The 18,966-nt window shown below is 35.2% G+C and overlaps 1 protein-coding gene across 3 annotated transcripts in view; it reads right to left on the bottom strand.

Annotated features, from left to right (window-relative positions):
• Positions 1-18,966, bottom strand: part of LOC106871070 (uncharacterized) — a 91,095-nt gene that overhangs the window by 52,254 nt on the left and 19,875 nt on the right. For all 3 annotated transcript variants that reach the window (XM_089362859.1, XM_014917341.3, XM_014917342.3), the window contains exon 3: positions 12,189-12,987. In XM_089362859.1, the coding sequence (XP_089218985.1) occupies positions 12,189-12,962 (774 nt within the window). In that variant the 5' untranslated portion in view covers positions 12,963-12,987. The remainder of the gene's footprint in view (positions 1-12,188; positions 12,988-18,966) is intronic.

Genomic DNA, 18,966 nt, shown 5'->3' on the forward strand with positions numbered 1-18,966 from the left:
AGTTCAGGGTATAGTAGTTTAACTAACTTTACCTGATGGCACTTTGGCAAATTATGGAGATACTGTATTTCCATGAAGGACCATGAAAAGGAGAAAAGTAGGAAAATGTAGTGCTAACTCTGATAAATTTCAGGCCTTATGCCTATAGTAGAAAGGATTATTAGTCAGTTTGTTAGTTAATTAACCAACTAAATAATCAACTGTTTGTTTAATCAGTTAGTTAAACAATCAATCAGTTGTCTGTCAAAGTTTTTTCATTGCTATTCATGACCTCATCAATGACATGCCCCCTCCCCTCAAGGTCTGCTTCAAATCTGTCTCAGAACTGGAGGAGAGAAGGCATGTCATTGATGAGGTCACAAATGGTGACAAAAGACTGACAGACAACTAACTAATAGTTTAACCGCCAAACTAAGCAAATGATAGATTAGTTGGTTGGTTACATAACTAACCAACTGATGAATAATAAAGAAGTGAAACTGAACCAGTGCATGAATTTATTATTGGCATAATAACCCCCACCTACTTAAGATACAACAAAATAATGTTACACATTGATTCATATTATTTTGGTGAATTTTAACCCTCTCCTCTCACTGCTTGTCAACATGAATATATTTTAGTCTTTCAATGTTCCAATGATTAAAAATTGCCATCACCTACATAACACTGTCTAACAAATAAATCACTGATTCCTTGGGTGGAGCAACTGGATCAAGTATGTCTAGTACAGGGTGAGATGGTGGTTGGTGAGGAGCAGTTAATTATTTGGGTCAGATCTCTGGTGAGTTTGTTGCCTGTAAATCTTATACATACGTGACATACAATCAATTTGGAAGCAGACATCTTAGAAAGCAGCACACAGTAAGAGTATAAAAACCCACACCAGTGTAATAATATAACACAAGATATATGGAGAAAGAGGTGGAGTGGAAAAGAAAAAGAAGAGAGAAAGAGAGAGAAGATAGGTAGGGGTACATATAGTGGCAGACTAAGTGTAGACAGCAGTGTTAAGTAGGTCGACAAAGAGAATGGATAAAGAACAGCTTGTAGCTTTATGACCATAGAAAAACCAAGTCTAGACACACTTGTTGGACAAGCAGCTGATAGTTCAGTTTTTACTATTACTCTCTTTATCTGCATTTGGTTCTCTGTCTCTCTCTGTTTCTCTCTCTCCACACACACACACACACATACACACATACACATACACACATACGCACACACACATACACACACACACACACGTGTGTGTGTGTGTCTAGCAGGACAAAGAGAGACATACACCTATACATACACACACATGCACATGTGCATATGTATGTATGTATATATGTGCATGTAGGTATATAAAAATGTATATGCATATTACATATATGTGTAGCTTGCTTACCAAACACATGGTTCCGGGTTCAGTCCCACTGAGTTGCACCTTAGGCAAGTGTCTTCTACTATAGCCTCGGGCCGACTAAATCCTTGTGAGTGGATTTGGTAGACAGAAACTGAAAGAAGCCCGTCGTGTGTGTGTGTGTGTGTGTGTGTGTGTGTGTCTGTGTTTGTCCCCACCATCGCTTGACAACCGATGCTGGTGTGCTTATGTCCCTGTGACTTAGCAGTTCGGCAAAAAGAGACTGATAGAATAAGTACTAGGCTTACGAAGAATAAGTCCTGGGATAGATTTATTCGACTAAAAGGCAGTGCTCCAGCATGGCTGCAGTCAAATGACTGAAACAAGTAAAAGAATAAAAGAATGCACACACACACACACACACACACACACACACACACACACACACACTTGCATAATTATTCTATATGTGTGTGTGTATGTCTGTGTCTGTGTGTCTATGTATGCTTGTGTGTGTGTGTGTGTGTGTGTGTGTGTGTGTGTGTGTGTGTGTGTGTGTGTGTGTGTACATACATAACAAGCAGCTGTACTAAGTAAAGAAAATAGCTGAAAATTACAGAACTGTAAAATAATTTACTTGGATTAACATTTAAAACAGTTTTTATTCTGTTATGTATATGTCTGCATTTTTTAATATTTTCATTAAATTAAACATATTACGGACACAGTTATGGTTTATTTCATATCACATGGTTCTGAATGTGATCCCACTATGCAGCACCTAAGGCAACTGTCTGCCTCTACAAAAGCCTCAGTTTGACCAGTGGAAGCCTCTCATATATGTATACATGTTTCTGTGGATGTCCGTATATATCAATGTAAATTAGGTACAGTGAGTAATGTTACTTGACAAAAAAATAAAAAGCCTCCAAAAGCAACTTAGCCATTTAATAAAGATCAATAAAATATAACTAAATATTATAATCATCAAATATAATTATCTAAATCACTTGAATGTGGTGAGTCAGCATGACCTATGTACATATGCAGATATAGATATGCATGTGTATGCACACACACACACACACTAATACAAATATATATATATATATATATATATATATATATATATATATATATATATATATATATATATATATATTATTTTATGTATATATTAATATTATCTCAGTTATTAAAACTTTCGATAATTTGAATACGTTAATAGTTACTAGGGGTAGCAAAATTTGGATAATAACAAGTGGAGCAAAACGCATGTCGATGAAAGTTCCTTTAATTCCTACATATATGTTTCAAAACAAATTAGGGCCATTTCCTCATTGTGAAATGGCCCTCATTTGTTTTGAAACAAATATGTAGGAATTAAAGGAACTTTCATCGACATGCGTTTTGCTCCACTTGTTGTTATTATCCATATATATATATATATATATATATATATATATAGTCCATTATTTTTGCTCTTGTATTAGTCTCAGGCAATGGGTTGCAAGCATGCTGGAATGCTGTCTTCAAAGGGTTTTAGTTGATCATACCAACCCCAGTACCTAATTGAATCTGGTTCTTATGTTAATCATCTTCATCAAATTATAAGTTATATTTTTGACATAAAGCATTGTAATTCAACACACTATTTACACCAGTAAAAATAAACACAGAGACACACTCATAAATATATAAACACATATACAGTGGGCTTCAACACAATTTCCATCAACCAAAATCCATGAAACAGGTCACTTTCATATTTATTAATATTATTATCCTTTAAACTCCAGACATGTGGTGAAGCAGCTTTCTGAGAGTCAGAATGAATGTGTATGTTGTGAGAATTTTGTTTTATAGGGATTTTCAGTAAACCCTATATCACTTTTCTTGTTTCACAGTTATTTACAAGGCAGTTATTTACAAGCAATACCTAAATCTAGAGTTATATCTAGGAAATTAACTTCATATTTACTATGATCTTTAAATCTAATTCTTCACATATGTAGATGAACTCTTTTTCTCACGACATCCAATGAGATCACTTGAGACCAGTCATAGTTTGCAAATTAAGTAGTTCATCACCACAGTAAGGCCCAAACTATGCAGAGCAAACTCCCTTCAAAATTAAGTGTAAAATGTACAATCCAATTCACAAACCTTAACCACATCATATAATTCCAAAATACTTCATTTAAATCAAAAAGTATTATAGTAAAATTGCAAAAATTCTTTAGTATGAATGATAATAGTAACTTCCAAATCACTAATTGAAGAAATGCTCACCTATCGAATTCTAAGGTTTTTGAAGAAGGGATTTTTTTTAGGAATCACTCAAATCTCAATGGTTTCAATGTTTGTAAATAATATTTTTTCCTTATATATTGTCACGTTGCTTCCTTCAATCATTTGAATACGTATGTGTTTGTGTATACATCTGTCTTGACATCATGATTGTAAATGAACATCAGCATCATTTGTTTTCAGTCTCCCATGAAACATATGTCTGGTCACGGGGAAATTTATCTTGCTTGGAAACAAGTAAGGATTGGCAACAGGAAGAGCATTTGACCACACAAAATCCACAACAAATTCCATATAAGTATGGATAAGTGGTCATTAAATGCTGATGATAACAATTATAATGATGATATATATACATATATAAGAAATGAAGGACACACAAGTATTGTGAACAAAATTCATCTTACATTTATACCTCATTAGGAGTATATATGTAAGTAAGTTTCTTATATCACTTTCCGATATATAGACAACATTAACAGATTCCATTCTAACACAGAAAATGAAAAGGTACACTATACTTGTGGCTATAGCCACAAATCCCAGCAATTCAGAGACTGCCAGCTTCTTAAACCTTTTATGTTGGTTTGGAAAAGTGCTGAAGGCCTCTGGCAGGGAAATGTTGATTGAGTCCAAGCGGAAGAAACATTCACAGTGCCCAGATATCAAGTTAACCAAGTTCATCCAAACAGTTCCACAACATCATCACCATAAACCCATCGGGATGATGAGGACCATCACAAAGCTAAGATGAAGGTGATGATATTCATAGTCAGCTGTGCAATCCATAAGGATATCAGGTCCAAACCTTATGTCAGTATTTGGGTATGAAACCTTCCTGCACTACCTGACTGGCTGTGTAGGTCACTAGCATATTTCACCAGAAAGGTTAAGCATCTCAGTAACTATCCTCAATAGTTCAGATACTTTCTCTGACTTTCATATCCTTGATTGAACATTTAACCATATAGATATGAACTTCAATGGCTGGCTCCTATGTCAGACTTACTTAGTGTACATCCTCACTCTTTCATGAACTCTCCTCATTCAGGAAGTTCTTACAATTGCATTTCCATGCCTCTTTCTTTTCAGAATCTAAGAAGATTTTCAGCATGTGTGCTGCTATCTTTATTTACACACCTTTCTTCTCTGGTATGCTACTTTGCAACCTGGAAAACAACAAACCTCTGAACTTTATGTTGCAGACCATGAACAAGCTATTTATGTTAGGCTTCTTCTTCCCATGCTGATTATCCTTAATGTCTAGTTGCTTATCTAGCAATGTAATTTTTTTTTCGTTGCCTTCTTTCTTCCAATCTTCCAGGCTTGTTTCTTAGCTTTTATGGCTCTATCTGTAGCAGTTTTCCACAATCATATCACTTTCAATATTGTTCATACAACAAATTATCCTTTACCTAACAAGAGGCAACAATACATGAGACCTGTACTTCAGAAATATTATGAACTGATCTACAATGTGAAGGTGTCACCTACACTCTTCTTACAATCATAATTATGGTTGAATATAATTTGTTACTAAACACCTTACATGAGACACTCAAATACTGTCCAATTTGAATTTGTACAAGGTTCACAGGAAATCATCATCATCATCATTTAATGTCTGTTCTCCATGCTAGCATGGGCTAGATAGTTTGACAAGAGCTGACAAGTCAGAAAACTGTGCCAAGTCTTACTGTCTGTTTTCACATGGTTTCTATGGCTGGATGCCCTTCCTAATGCCAACCACTTTACAGAGTGTACAATGAGAAAATACATGAACTAGCTTCAAACACTTTCTCTCTCTATGCAAGATAGTAATACAAAACTAATATCTTTTGTGTTAGTAATGCTGCATATTTGCATAAAATATTCTCAGAGAAGAAATTTAAAGTTTAGATGCCCAGAAAGAGGGAAATTCTCATGAGCTGATGAACAAATTTCAAACCAATTAAATAAACAAAATCCCTGAAAGAGAAAGGAACCAGATAACAATGTCTCTTGCAGACATTGAAAGTAGAATAAGGTGTTTCAAAGAAAATGATAGAGAACTGCAAAGGAAACTAGGCTTATAGAAAACTTAAAAACTAACACTTAAGTTTCCTCTAGGTCTGCACAAGAAACAGCTTCAATATAAAATAGGTCATTGTTTGAATAAAGTGGATCACAAAGTAAGTGAATAACTAAAATGGCCAATTCAATGTGCTTTCATCACCCCACTGGCACAAATACAAATAACAGGGTCAGCATAGATTAGCAACATTGTATGGGAAATAGCTATTATCAATTATACTGACACACAGAAAAAAAAAAACTGCCATAGAAAAAATGTGACCAAATCAGTAACAATCCTAGAAGGTTTTCCCACAATTATCCTGTAAATATGCACAGGCCCTAAACCACTTTCTGAAGCTTCTTCAAAACTCACAAAAGATGAAAAAATGCATTGTATGTCTCTCCATATTGGAGGGATCTGAGCAGAAGCTACAACAGGCCTGACTTTAACTTCAAATATCAGTATATCAGGTGGAACAAATTATGAAGAAAAATACATTTCTTCAAAAGAATCATTTACTAAATGATACTAAATACAGTTTCTGTCCAAAGAGAGGCTGCCACTCACACACAGCTTCAGCAGCATTATGACTGGCAATCAAAGCAGTTGCACAAACTGTTAAAATGGTAGATGAAATATATTTTGGTAGCACTACCATTTTTAATAACACTCTGACTCTGCAGTTATAAACACAGTTACACACATTAATTATGCTAATAATACTAAGGATATCCAAGGAAATTAAGAGCCCAGATACTACCAAATGAAAAAAATACAAGAAAATTCCAAAAACTTAGGAAAATTTCAAGAACTACCAGCTCCCCAACAAATTACAACCTGGATAAACAGAGTTAGGAGAGACAAGGCTCACAATCTATGAAAGACCAAGTAACAATGAGTAAAATTGCTTTGTTTCATGTGTTTAACATGCAGAATAGTCCTAGGGTATTTAGAACTAAAAAATAAAAATAACCATGCTGGTTCAGAAAAAAAAAACACTTTTCCTCAGTTACCTGGGTTATTGCTTCCAGTTATTGTCAGCTTGAAGTGTCAAGCACACTCTGGAATTGGAAGTAATGCAAGGACTCAACATAAAGAAGATTCCTTCCATACTGGTAGTGGTTGGATCTTTTAAGATTTTTACCTTCTAGAATGAAGAGTGGAGAGATATGTAGTAATATCTTTCTGGAAGGACTGCACCAAACTTTGATACTGAAACTGTGAAAACCCTTGAATTGGCTGCCATAATAATAGAGTACAAGCAGTTTCATTTTTTTCTCTGTCAGGTAAGAACTAGATATTGCAAACCACAGCTATTCAATATCCTTCCTTTGGTCATAAAAGACATGCATGGAGTAGCTGTCAACATTTTCTAACATCACTTGAAGCTATATCACAACAGGAGAGACACAGGCAAGGATAGTGATATCAAACTATCTCATTTGTTAATTATCAAGTACAAGACTGATGAAACTCCAGCATGGCCACAGCCCAATGGATGAAATTAGTAAAAGAGTAAAGAGCATGTTTAAATATTAAAATCTTCGATATAGACTTGCATGAAATTTGCAGAATATAGCAAATAACAAAACACACGCATGCGCACACACACACACACATACACACAGACTCAGACTCACACACGTGCACACACACACACACACACACATGCATGCATGTAGATAAGGAAGATAGAGGGTGGAAATAAACATGGGACAAACAAGTTAATTATAATTAAATATTTTCCCTTAAAACAATATCTTAAAAGACTAAATGTGCATTTTTATACAAAATACATTTTATTATCAAGTAAAACACTTAATGAACAATTAATTGCACCAATTACACATGAAATAATGCTTTGAGATTATAGATAATTATTTATTACTTTATAAAGTAGTGACTAAGAGTGTAGATATACATACTACTTACAATCCCATAACAATTGTCAGTACAGTTTACAACTGTAGTAGAGACATGAGAAACTTAGCTGAAATAATACTAAATCTATCACTAGTTCATTTAAATGTCAGCAAACGCGATTAATAATGACCTTTCAATTTCAATTTGAAAGCAAAACTGAAAGTCTGCTGGGTCCAAGATAAAGGGATGCAAATAAATATGTGTCTAAATAATGTAGTTTTGTTTTTTCTTCTTTCAGAAAATATATTCATATCATATGAGTGAAAGTTTTCTGAGTTTTGTATTGCTGATGTTTTTAGTAATTATATAAACTTTATTTCTATTTTTACTTAAACCTTACTCTTCTGAGTAGTGGAGGCACAATGGCCCAGTGGTTAGGGCAGCGGACTCGCGGTTGTAGGATTGCGGTTTCGATTCCCAGACTAGGCGTTGTGAGTGTTTATTGAGCGAAAACACCTAAAGCTCCACAAGGCTCTGGCAGGGGATGGTGGCGAACCCTGCTGTACTCTTTCACCACAACTTTCTCTCACTCTTACTTCCTGTTTCTGTTGTGCCTGTAATTCAAAGGGTCAGCCTTGTCACACTGTGTCACGCTGAATATCCCCAAGAACTACATTAAGGGTACACATGTCTGTGGAGTGCTCAGCCACTTCAACGTTAATTTCACGAGCAGGCTGTTCCATTGATTGGGTCAACTGGAACCCTCGACGTCGTGACAGAGTGCCAACAACTCTTCTGAGTTCAAAGTATGAAGAAGACAATTTGTGATGAAGCTCAGCATTGTACTTCATAAAAATTGTCTGCATTATTTCATAACTTATTTTTTCTACCTTTTTTTGTTTGTAATATTCTTTTCATGTTGTGATGTACATTGGTTGAGTGCAAGGTAAAGTTGACCAAATCTAAAAAATTGCTCTTAAATTTGAGCCCTTGAGAAAAACAGTTGTGTTTACTGTATTTGCTTGGCAGGCCGAAACTAGGTCTCACTTCTAGTTCACAATTTAAATATGATCAGTGCATGGAGAGGACATGCAAACACTGAAAAGAAATTAAATGACCATGTGCCACTGGATGTGTAATATCAGTGTGCAAGAACAACAGAAACATAAATAAGCTGAGAGAAAGAGTAATATATCTCAAAACATCTTACATGAGATATTCTAACTCTGTCCAATGTAAAATAGAAAGGCAATACTCTGAAGTACCATTTTTTAATAACTGCCTTATGACATATCAAGAAGTTTGAGAAATCAGTCTTCCAAACAATGCTAAAATATATCTTCTTTAACAATCATACATGACATAGTTTGGAATCTGGGTGTGGCTTGGTAGAGATTACCCCTATTTATATGTATTTCAGTTACTCAGTAAACAAAGAGAGCTCTGGAACAGATTATGTTCATATATAGTGGCTCTGCTGTTCATATTTATAGAAATCTTCTTGCATTTAATATGACAATATAATCTTCTAGCATTCATTCATAAATTCACTGTATAAAATTGGTCTTACGGATTCTTGTTTTATTGAAGTGGATGGCATTCAGATCAACCAGGCTTTGATGTTACTACAGCCAGCTTTGTGTAAGATCTCATGCCTGGAGAATTGGTTTTACTAGTGTATCTACATAATTCATTGCAAGAAGAATGTGTTACAGATGTTTAATATGCCTGAAGTTCAAGGTCCAATTTAAATAATACACAATAATACTTTCACAGAAAGCAAAAAAGCTTTCCTTTTCCGTTATACTTTCATTTACATTAGAATAAGTTGTAAGCACAAAATGAATGTTTTCTTCAATTTTACATTAACCTTACATACAAGACAATTCACTTTATAACTGCTATGACAGAGTAAATATAATGTTATCATTTCATGTTATATCATTATGTATTGATCTATGTTATCAGAGATCACCCTGGCCTAAAACATAAATACTGATTAGGTATTCATACTTAATATGATTAACAGTAATACAAGTTCAAATTCAATACTATTCTTATAACAATGTTAGGATTAGATTTTTAAAAATAGAATGTATTTCTTCTGAATTTGTGTTCTAATATTACCCTTTTACACACCTGCTGGTAAGCCATCACATGAAAAATATTTTATCACTGGCCAAATTTCCTTGTTCTTTCTTCAATCAGTACACACATACACAACACACACCTATGACAAGTAAATTAATTTTCTTTTTCCCTTCTTTTGCAGTGTTAAGAACTTATTATTTTATATAACCCACTTTGGATCAGAAAGATTAGGACAGTGAGCAGCAGAGTACATTTATAATGGAAGTACACACATGGGAAATTTACCAAAAGAAAAAAGTTCCCAGAGGGTAGCCTCTTTCAGAATAAGAAACTATTTGTATTATTCAGTGTAAAATTTTAAAAAGAAATCTAAGTTCATATTGAAATGGGATAAAACAGGAAAATTCAAAAGGGCAGCATTTACTATAGTAGCTATTAACCCATTACCTACCAGTGATCTCATATGAGATCACTTAAAAATTACAAATTTCGTAATTATCTGTCAATATTTACACATATTTAACCTTTTTGCTATATCTACTAGGTATATTTCTCTGATATTCAAATGAGGTTTGCTAATTTTTCACCCAATATCTTGCTTATTTCTATTTAAAATGTTATTTTGAAATGTTATTTTGATCATTCCAGTGTGTTTCTAAGGCTGTTTTATGCTAGAAATCAAAGTTTCATAAAAAAATTCCAGTTAATAGAATTATGGGAGGTAATGGGTTAAGAGAGTATACAAAATAAAAAGATGGTTCAAAATATATATAGAACTAATTTTTCAGGTTCCCTGAAAAGACTACTTATATCAACCATGAACAGACAATGATTTTAAAAATAGAGAATGAGATGAAAGCTATTAATGAGATAAAATTGAACTGGAAAGATAAAGGATCCTGGATATGGTAAAGTTTATAGAAAGGAAGAAATAGGAAGGTGCTATTGGCAATTCTTACAACTATGTTATATATGGTTTCCAGAAAAGATCACAGAAAATAACTAGTATCTCTGTTATAAATTTCTTTTGCTCTGAGTCCCTTAATATTGCAGTGTAGTATAAATAACAATTTTAAAATAAGTCATGGTGATTGTTTCAAACACTTCTTATCCATTTTTTTCATTTTTAAACACAGTTAAGAAACCCCACCAGCACCACCACCACCACCAAGAAATTACTTTGTTAATAATGTAATACCATTCAATATCAAAATAGTAAAAGGTTAAAATTTTATAAAATAAAAAACACAGAAACAAAAAGTTAGGTCAAGAATGCCTATATAAGTATAATTTCCCAACAAGAAGCGTATTTACATTATCACACTTAAGTAACCTGGTTACATCAGCAAAATTAGAACAGTTTATCTTTTTATCTTTACTATAATGGAATTTATTCAAAAGGAAAGAAGTAGAGCTCATGATTTTTGCATGTCCTCTTGGGATAGTGAGGCTGATGTAGCTGATGTTCAGCTTGAATTTTTGAAGGTTAATGCCTATGGGAAAACATGATAAAAGAAGTTCCAGATAGTTGCAGTTCGAGAAATAACTGCTTAGAAAAACAGCTTTGTGCAGAGTTCATATTTGGTTGTTACAGAAAAGATATATGTGAATAACCTGGTACACAATTTGCAAATTTAGAAAAAAGGAATCATAGCAGTAATGACAAAAGCAACACAATATATTTGGTATGCCATTAGTATTCATGTGTTATGTCAGTGAAGTGTGGCTATGTACATGTGTTACGTAAATATATTTGTGTATGTGTGTGTGTGTGTATTGATATGAATGAAATTACATTCAAAGCTGAAGGCTATTTAACTGTAAATGATTTTATGCAATATTTAAAAGAAAAACACACACTCTCTCTCTCTCTCTCTCTCTCTCTCTCTCTCACACACACACACACACACACACACACACATACATACACACAAACAAGGAGAGAATAAGATTTTTAAGAATCTCATGAATAATCTCAAGATTTGCTTGCTTTAAGAAGCTAACTTAATTCTTGAGACTGGTTGTAAACTGAGAAAGTTCTGTTATATACTTTTCTTAATATCTTTACGTAAAAAAAACAAAAAACAACTTATATGTTATCATCCTAACTAGAAACAAAAATAAGCTTAAATGCAGTCCAGTACATTACTGGTATTTGTCAACCAAAAGGAGATGAAAGAAAAAGGTATCTCAAATTTGACTTCAGAACAATGACAAATTAAACTACATATTCTAAAATGGCATGGCTTCATTGTATATGTTATGCAACATATTATTCTAAGATAGATTTAAGATTTTACTTCAGGAATTATTTTTGAATCAACGACCCTGAAGTAAAATACTGAGATTCTAGGACTTGAGAACTTAAAATTTTTTTCATCCCATAAGCAGAATTGAAAAATTCAGAGAACTTATATTTTGACATTAAACAATTCATTGTAATTTTAATTTTTTAACTGAAATGTGTTTCACTATAACTCCTAGTACAGCATGTTTTTAAAAAAGAATTTCGTTTATTACCTGATTAGAATCTCCAGGAGTCACTAATAATGTTTCTTGTTGTGAAAAACCATTAATGGTACAGTTTTGGTTCTGATCACCGTCATTGCATCCAGAATCCAATTTGGAAAGAGTTGCTGCATTTGATGCATCATCCATTTTAATTTTGTTGAAGTCATCAGAACCATGCTGTACAAACAATGGTTTTTCTGCACCAGATTCCACAGATTTAGCATTCTCTGGAACTTTTATAATTCGTGAGCTGGTCTGAATCGCTCCAGGATGTCCTGGAGACAATTTCGAGACAGAGGCATTATCAAAGTTTTCATTACTGAATTCATATGGATCATCATTTAAGTGTTGTCGTTGTTGATCTTGTTGCTGAGACTCAGGATCCTGTTTAGTCTGTTCTTCATGCTGATGTTGATGCAGTTGCTCCTGGGGTGATGGTGTTGATGATAATTGCAGTTGTTGCTGTTTTTCACATACTTGTTGTTCTTCTAGTTGCTGTCGTAAACAAGATTGTTGTTCATCCACTTGATTCTGAAACGACTGTGTTGGGACTGATGAAATATCATTTACAGTTTCAATTGCACAAGTTTTCCCTGGATGTTCATCATCCTCAGACTGAATGTTTGTTGTCAGATCACTGTCATTATCTTTATTTTCCAAAGAATCTTTACTTTCTAGTAGTGTAGCTTTTTCATCTTGTGATGAAGGACATTCAGTTTGAGACAGGAGCTGCTCTGTGTTAAGAGTCCCACGATTTTCCACCACTGACTCTCCTCCATCCATCACATCACTTTGAAAGCATTACACACTAAAAATAAAGAAACAGACAAGAGATAGTGATACATATAAAACTATGACATTAAAGGGTTGAAAAGCAGGCTCAACCTATGAAATATAACAGCAGTTCTCTCTTGAATACAACATACCAACTTAAATAAAAAAGGAGATGTGTTTTATGGGAATAATGTACAATTCTTTATTGCCCACAAGGGGCTAAACATAGAAGGGACAAACAAGGACAGATAAAGGGATTAAGTCGATTACATCGACCCCAGTGTGTAACTGGTACTTATTTAATCAACCCCGAAAGGATGAAAGGCAAAGTCAACCTCGATGGAATTTGAACTCAGAATGTAGCGGCAGACGAAATACCGCTAAGCATTTCGCCCGGCATGCTAACAATTCTGCCAGCTCGCCATCTTATGGGAATAATGTAGTCCTGGACACATCCTACTTTAAATAAAAGTAGAATGATCATAACTTGAATGTCTTTCATCATCAGTGTGCTGAGAACAGGATTTATCTCAACAACATTGAAGAAAGTAAAATAGCTAATGAATTCTCATTATAATTACTAAAAATGTTGTTTTTTTTCTAAAGCAACATTAGAAAATATGAAATTAAATAGCTTTATCCTAAACTTCTTACATTTCTCATTTATAAAAAATAATACCAGTATAGAAGCCAGACATTAAATGATAATGGTGATGTTGGTGAAAGTGATAACACAGAAAAAACTACCTTATGGTATTCATCTAGTTACATCTCCTTTGTTCTCAGTTTAATCTTCCAGAGTTAATCAAATAACTAACAGTGAAGTACTGAACTAACTATGTCATCCTGCAAAATGTGGTTTTGTGTCAATGTTAGGAATTATTACGGTCTCTAAACGGTTAGTGTAAACAAATTTCTATGCATCCTTCACACATATAAACTATCCACTTACATCTACATCATAACTACACATTTAGTTCATTCATTCTATAAACTAACACAACTTGTATATTATAAACTGTTTAGGTAGTTTTCTTAGCTACAAGTGTAAATTGATGTAGAAATATAGAACAAGATTTTTATTTTCTGCTAGATGTTATTAATGACAGATTATGGATAAGATGCAAAATACAACACAAATAAGTATATGATATAGTATTAAAATCATTAAGCCAACAAGGGAGATTTATTAAAATCACTTGATTTGCTATATACTAAAACAGCAACGAAATTTTCCTTCCAATCACATGCTGCAGTCTCAAAAAGGAAAGATAGATTAGGTAATATAGTTTCTGATATACAAAAAAAAAAAAAAAAAAAAGACAAGAGGCTTTTCATTATAAGTCTGCTCCATCAGGGCTGACCTGAGGGTTAAACAAAAAGAAGATAAATTTATCAACTGTTAGCTGACTTGTGAGGATTTTCCTATGTTTGCTGTGATCTAGCACAAAGCATGATCTTAGCTATATCCACTTTAAACCTATAGACCAGATAGTTTACAACATAGAAATTATCATACTGTATATCTACATAAACATAGAGGTAGTGTAATTCTCTCTGTCTATCCATTCAGTTCTGCTTGCTGTTGCTACTTTTTCCAGAAGATAATTCATTTTTTTCCCTTTCACTTTCTGCTTTTTTTCTTTTTTTTTGCTCTCTCTATCCTTAACTCTTTAAGTGCTACACTGGTTGGCTGTCTTCAACTTCTTTCTGTTATATTTTTATTCTCCTGGTCAAAAGACTGCTCTATATTTTTTCTCTCCATGTTAACTCTTGTATATTCTTGTCTTGCCTTAGTCATAAGACTATTTACATTTCTTTCTTGTCCCACCTGTGTCAAAAGACCACTCACTTGTCTTTTTCTGTTCCATCTCCTTATCATTTATTCTGTCATCTTGTCCTGCAGTATTTACTCCCAATAACTTCAAAGTTGTAGCTACTGAATACTAAACAAAACTGGCACTCCATCGATTATGACGATGAGGGTTCCAGTTGAACCAATCAACAGAACAGCCTGCTGATTAAATTAACGTGCAAGTGGTTGAGCACTCCACAGACATGCATATCCTTAGCATAGTTCTCAGGGAGATTCAGGGTAACACAGAATGTAACAAGGTCAGCACTTTGAATTACAGATGCAACTCATTTTTGACAGCTGAGTGGACTGGAGCAACGTGAAATAAAGTGTCTTGCTCAAGGACACATTGCACTAATGGAAATCGAACTCATGACCTTATGATCATGAGTCGATTACTCTAACCACTAAACAATGGTTGATGAAGAGGATCCATTTATTATTTTATCATCTTATTTTGTAATGTCACAGTTAAGGGAATTTGTGGAAGAGGTAGACCCAGGAAGACCTGGGATGAGGTGGTGAGGCACGACCTTTGAACACTGGGCCTCACCGAGGCAAGGACTAGTGACTGAGACTTTTGGAAATATGCTGTACTTGAGAAGACCTGGGAAGCCAAGTGAGACCATAACCCGTGGCCTATGCCAGTGGTGTAACCAGCCTATTTATGCATTGCTTGCGAAGACCTGCTGAAGCAAGTGAAATCACAATCAAAACTAAATTCGCTGACGTGACCAATGACAGCACCGCTTGACTGGCACCCGTGCCAGTGAAACGTTAAAAGCACCATCCGAGTGTGATCGTTGCCAGGACCGCTGACTGGCTCCCGTGCTGATGGCACATAAAAAGCACCATTCGAGTGTGATCGTTACTAGCGTTGCCTTACTGGCACTTGTGCCGGTGGCACATGAAAAACAACATTCGAGCGAGGTCGTTGCCAGTGCTGCTGGACTAGCTCCTGTGCAGGTGACACATAAAATACACCATTTGAGCGTGGCCATCGCCATTACCGCCTGACTGGCCCTCGTGCCGGTGGTACGTAAAAGCATCCACTACACTCCCAGAGTGGTTGGCCTTATGAGGGGCATTCAGCTGTAGAAACTCTGCCAGATTAGATTAAGGCGGCGAGGTGGCAGAAATGTTAGCATGCTGGACAAAATGCTTAGCGGTATTTCGTCTGCCGCTATGTTCTGAGTTCAAATTCCGCTGAGGTCGACTTTGCCTTTCATCCTTTCGGGGTCGATTAAATAAGTACCAGTTACGCACTGGGGTCGATATAATCGACTTAATCTGTTTGTCTGTCCCCTCTGTGTGTAGCCCCTTGTGGGTAGTAAAGAAATAAGAAACTCTGCCAGATCAGACTGGAGCCTGGTGCAGCCATCTGGCTCGCCAGTCCTCAGTCAAACCATCCAACCCATGTCAGCATGGAAAGTAGATGTTAAATGATGATGATGATGAATTCATTTATGTTTGTCTTTTCTTTTTGTCACTTTGCCCTAATAAAAATTGTTTTCTTTCACTCAGTTCTGTAAATTTTGTATGTTTATGTTTGGTTTCAATATTTATACTTCACCAAGTGCATACATTTTCGTGTATATATATGTGTGTGTGTGTGTGTGTGTGTGTGTGTGTGTGTGTGTGTGCACGCACATGTGTGTGTGTGTATGTGTGTGTGTGTGTGTGTATCATCACCATCATATCATCATCATTGTTTAACATCCGCTTTCTATGCTGGCATGGGTTGGACAGTTTGACATGGAGCTGGCTAGCAGGGAGCTGTCCAGATTCCAGCTGTCTGTAGCGGCATGGTTTCTATGGCTGGATGCCTTTCCTAATGCTAACCACTTAACAGAGTGCACTTGGTGTTTTTTACAGCAGCAGCACAGGTGTGTTAATGCAGCACCAGCACAGATGTTTTTTAAGTGGCACCGTCACCTGAAAGGACAAGTCTGTAAGTGTGGAAGACAGCGATTTTACTTAGCTTGATGTGTCTTATCAAGTACAGCAAATCACTACATCACCCGGTCTCTTATTTCCTCAGTAAGGCCCAGCATCCAAAGATGTCTTCCTGGATCTATCTCTTCCACAGGTACCCTCCACAATTAGAGCTCAGTAATTCTTTATGCAGCTGTCTTCATCCATATGCATCACATGACCAAACCAGCACAGTCTTCTCTCTTGCACACAACATCTGATGCTTCTTATACCCAGTTTTCCTTTTAAATCATTTACACTTTGCCATGCATGCACACTGACATTACTCATCCAGTGGAGTATGCTGGCTTCATTTCTTTCAAGCCTTCACATAAGTCCTCTGTAGTCAAAGCCCACATTTCACTGCCATGTAAAACAGCCGTATGTACAAAGGCATCATACAATCTGCTTTTCAATCGCAAGGAAATTTAAAGTATAAGAAATCTTAATACTTCAATAGATCTAGACACTGATTCTAAGTGTTTAAATGCACCCGTGCGATGCCATGTAAAAGCACCCAGCACACTCTGTAAAGTGGCTGGTATTAAGAAGGGCATCTAGTTGTAGAAACCATGCCAAATCAGACTGGAATCTGGTGCAGCTCACCACCTTTGGTCAAACCATCCAACCCATGCCAGCATCGACAACAGACATTAAATGATGATGATGATGATTTATATATACAAGTGAATTACTTATGTACTAATCCATCCTATCACTGTCTGGTCTACTTGGGTTTTATTACTGTAGTTAGTAGCTTCTAATAGATATAGCATACAATATAACATAATTATTGTTTTATACTGTAGAGTCATGAACAAAAGTATGACTACTTACATGTTTCTAGCAGGTCAATCATTTGTTTACTACATTAGTCACTTATATGATAAAGTAAAAGGCAATATTTGTGCAACAAGACAGGAATAAATGCAAGATACTTTTTATTCAGCCTGCTGGTTCACTGGTGATTTTTCACTGATATGCATATTTTTCATATATAATGTATGTAAATTATACACACACAAGGTGGCAAGCTGGCAGAATCGTTAGCATGCCAGACGAAATGCTTAGCAGTATTTCGTGTGTCTTCACATTCTGAGTCCAAATGCCGCCAAAGTTGACTTTACTTTCATTCTTTCGGGATTGGCTAAATAAGTACCAGTTAAGCACTGGGGGTCAATATAAACAATGTACTCCCTTCCCCAAAATTTCAGGCCTTGTGCCTGTAGTAGAAAAGAAATTATACACACAGATATTTGATGGTCTTCCAGTTTCCATCAACCAAATTTCATTCATAAACCATTGATAATAGAAAACACTTCCCCAAAGTGTTGTACAGTGGAATTGATTCTGGAACCAGATGGTTATGAAGCTTACAGTTATGCCAGTACTCTATTAACACTATTGGAACTTAGACAAAATATTTTTCTCTCTTAGTTCCAAACAGATGTTCTATTTAAATAAAAAGACAAGTAATACTGAACAAAGCTTGAGATACCACTACCTAATTTCAAACTACAGCTGACAAGTACCTTGGGTTACTGAGTTTGACACTGCAAAATTATCAAATTCAACCTCACACTTCAGATGGGAAAACTGACAGATTTCACAAAGAAACATTATTTTATAAATTTTATGAGCTAACTATTATTTATTTGTTTGTTTGTTGTTGTTTTTTCTTTTTTGCTATTTTTTTTTTCTTTTTGCAAAACAACAATTACCCCTTGTTCATACTTGCTAAAGGACTGGCTCTCTATGTTACAGCTAACTGGGACACTATAACTTTTTAGTGCCTTTGCTATAGAGGTTCAGTGAATTTATGACAACAAAAATAACATCTCTTTTTTGTTCTTTTATATTTCAAATGATTTTTTTCAGCACACACACACACACACACACATGGCTGAGTGATTAAGAAGCTTGAGTTCACTCCCACAGTGACACTTTGGACAAGAGTCTTCTGCTAGAGCCCCAAGCTGATTAAAGCCTTGTGAATGGATTTGATAGATGGAAATTGAAAGAAGCCTGTCATATACATGTATATACATATATGTATGCATATACGCGCGCGTATGTGTGTGTGCATGCACATACACACACACATGAACGCACACACACACACATGCGCGCAGCGGTACCTCCCAAATGTATAGACACTTTTATCAGCTGATAACTCAATTTTCA

The sequence above is a fragment of the Octopus bimaculoides genome, chromosome 1, assembly GCF_046866305.1.
Source record: "Octopus bimaculoides isolate indiv1 chromosome 1, ASM4686630v1, whole genome shotgun sequence".
NCBI classification, from domain to species: domain Eukaryota; kingdom Metazoa; phylum Mollusca; class Cephalopoda; order Octopoda; family Octopodidae; genus Octopus; species Octopus bimaculoides.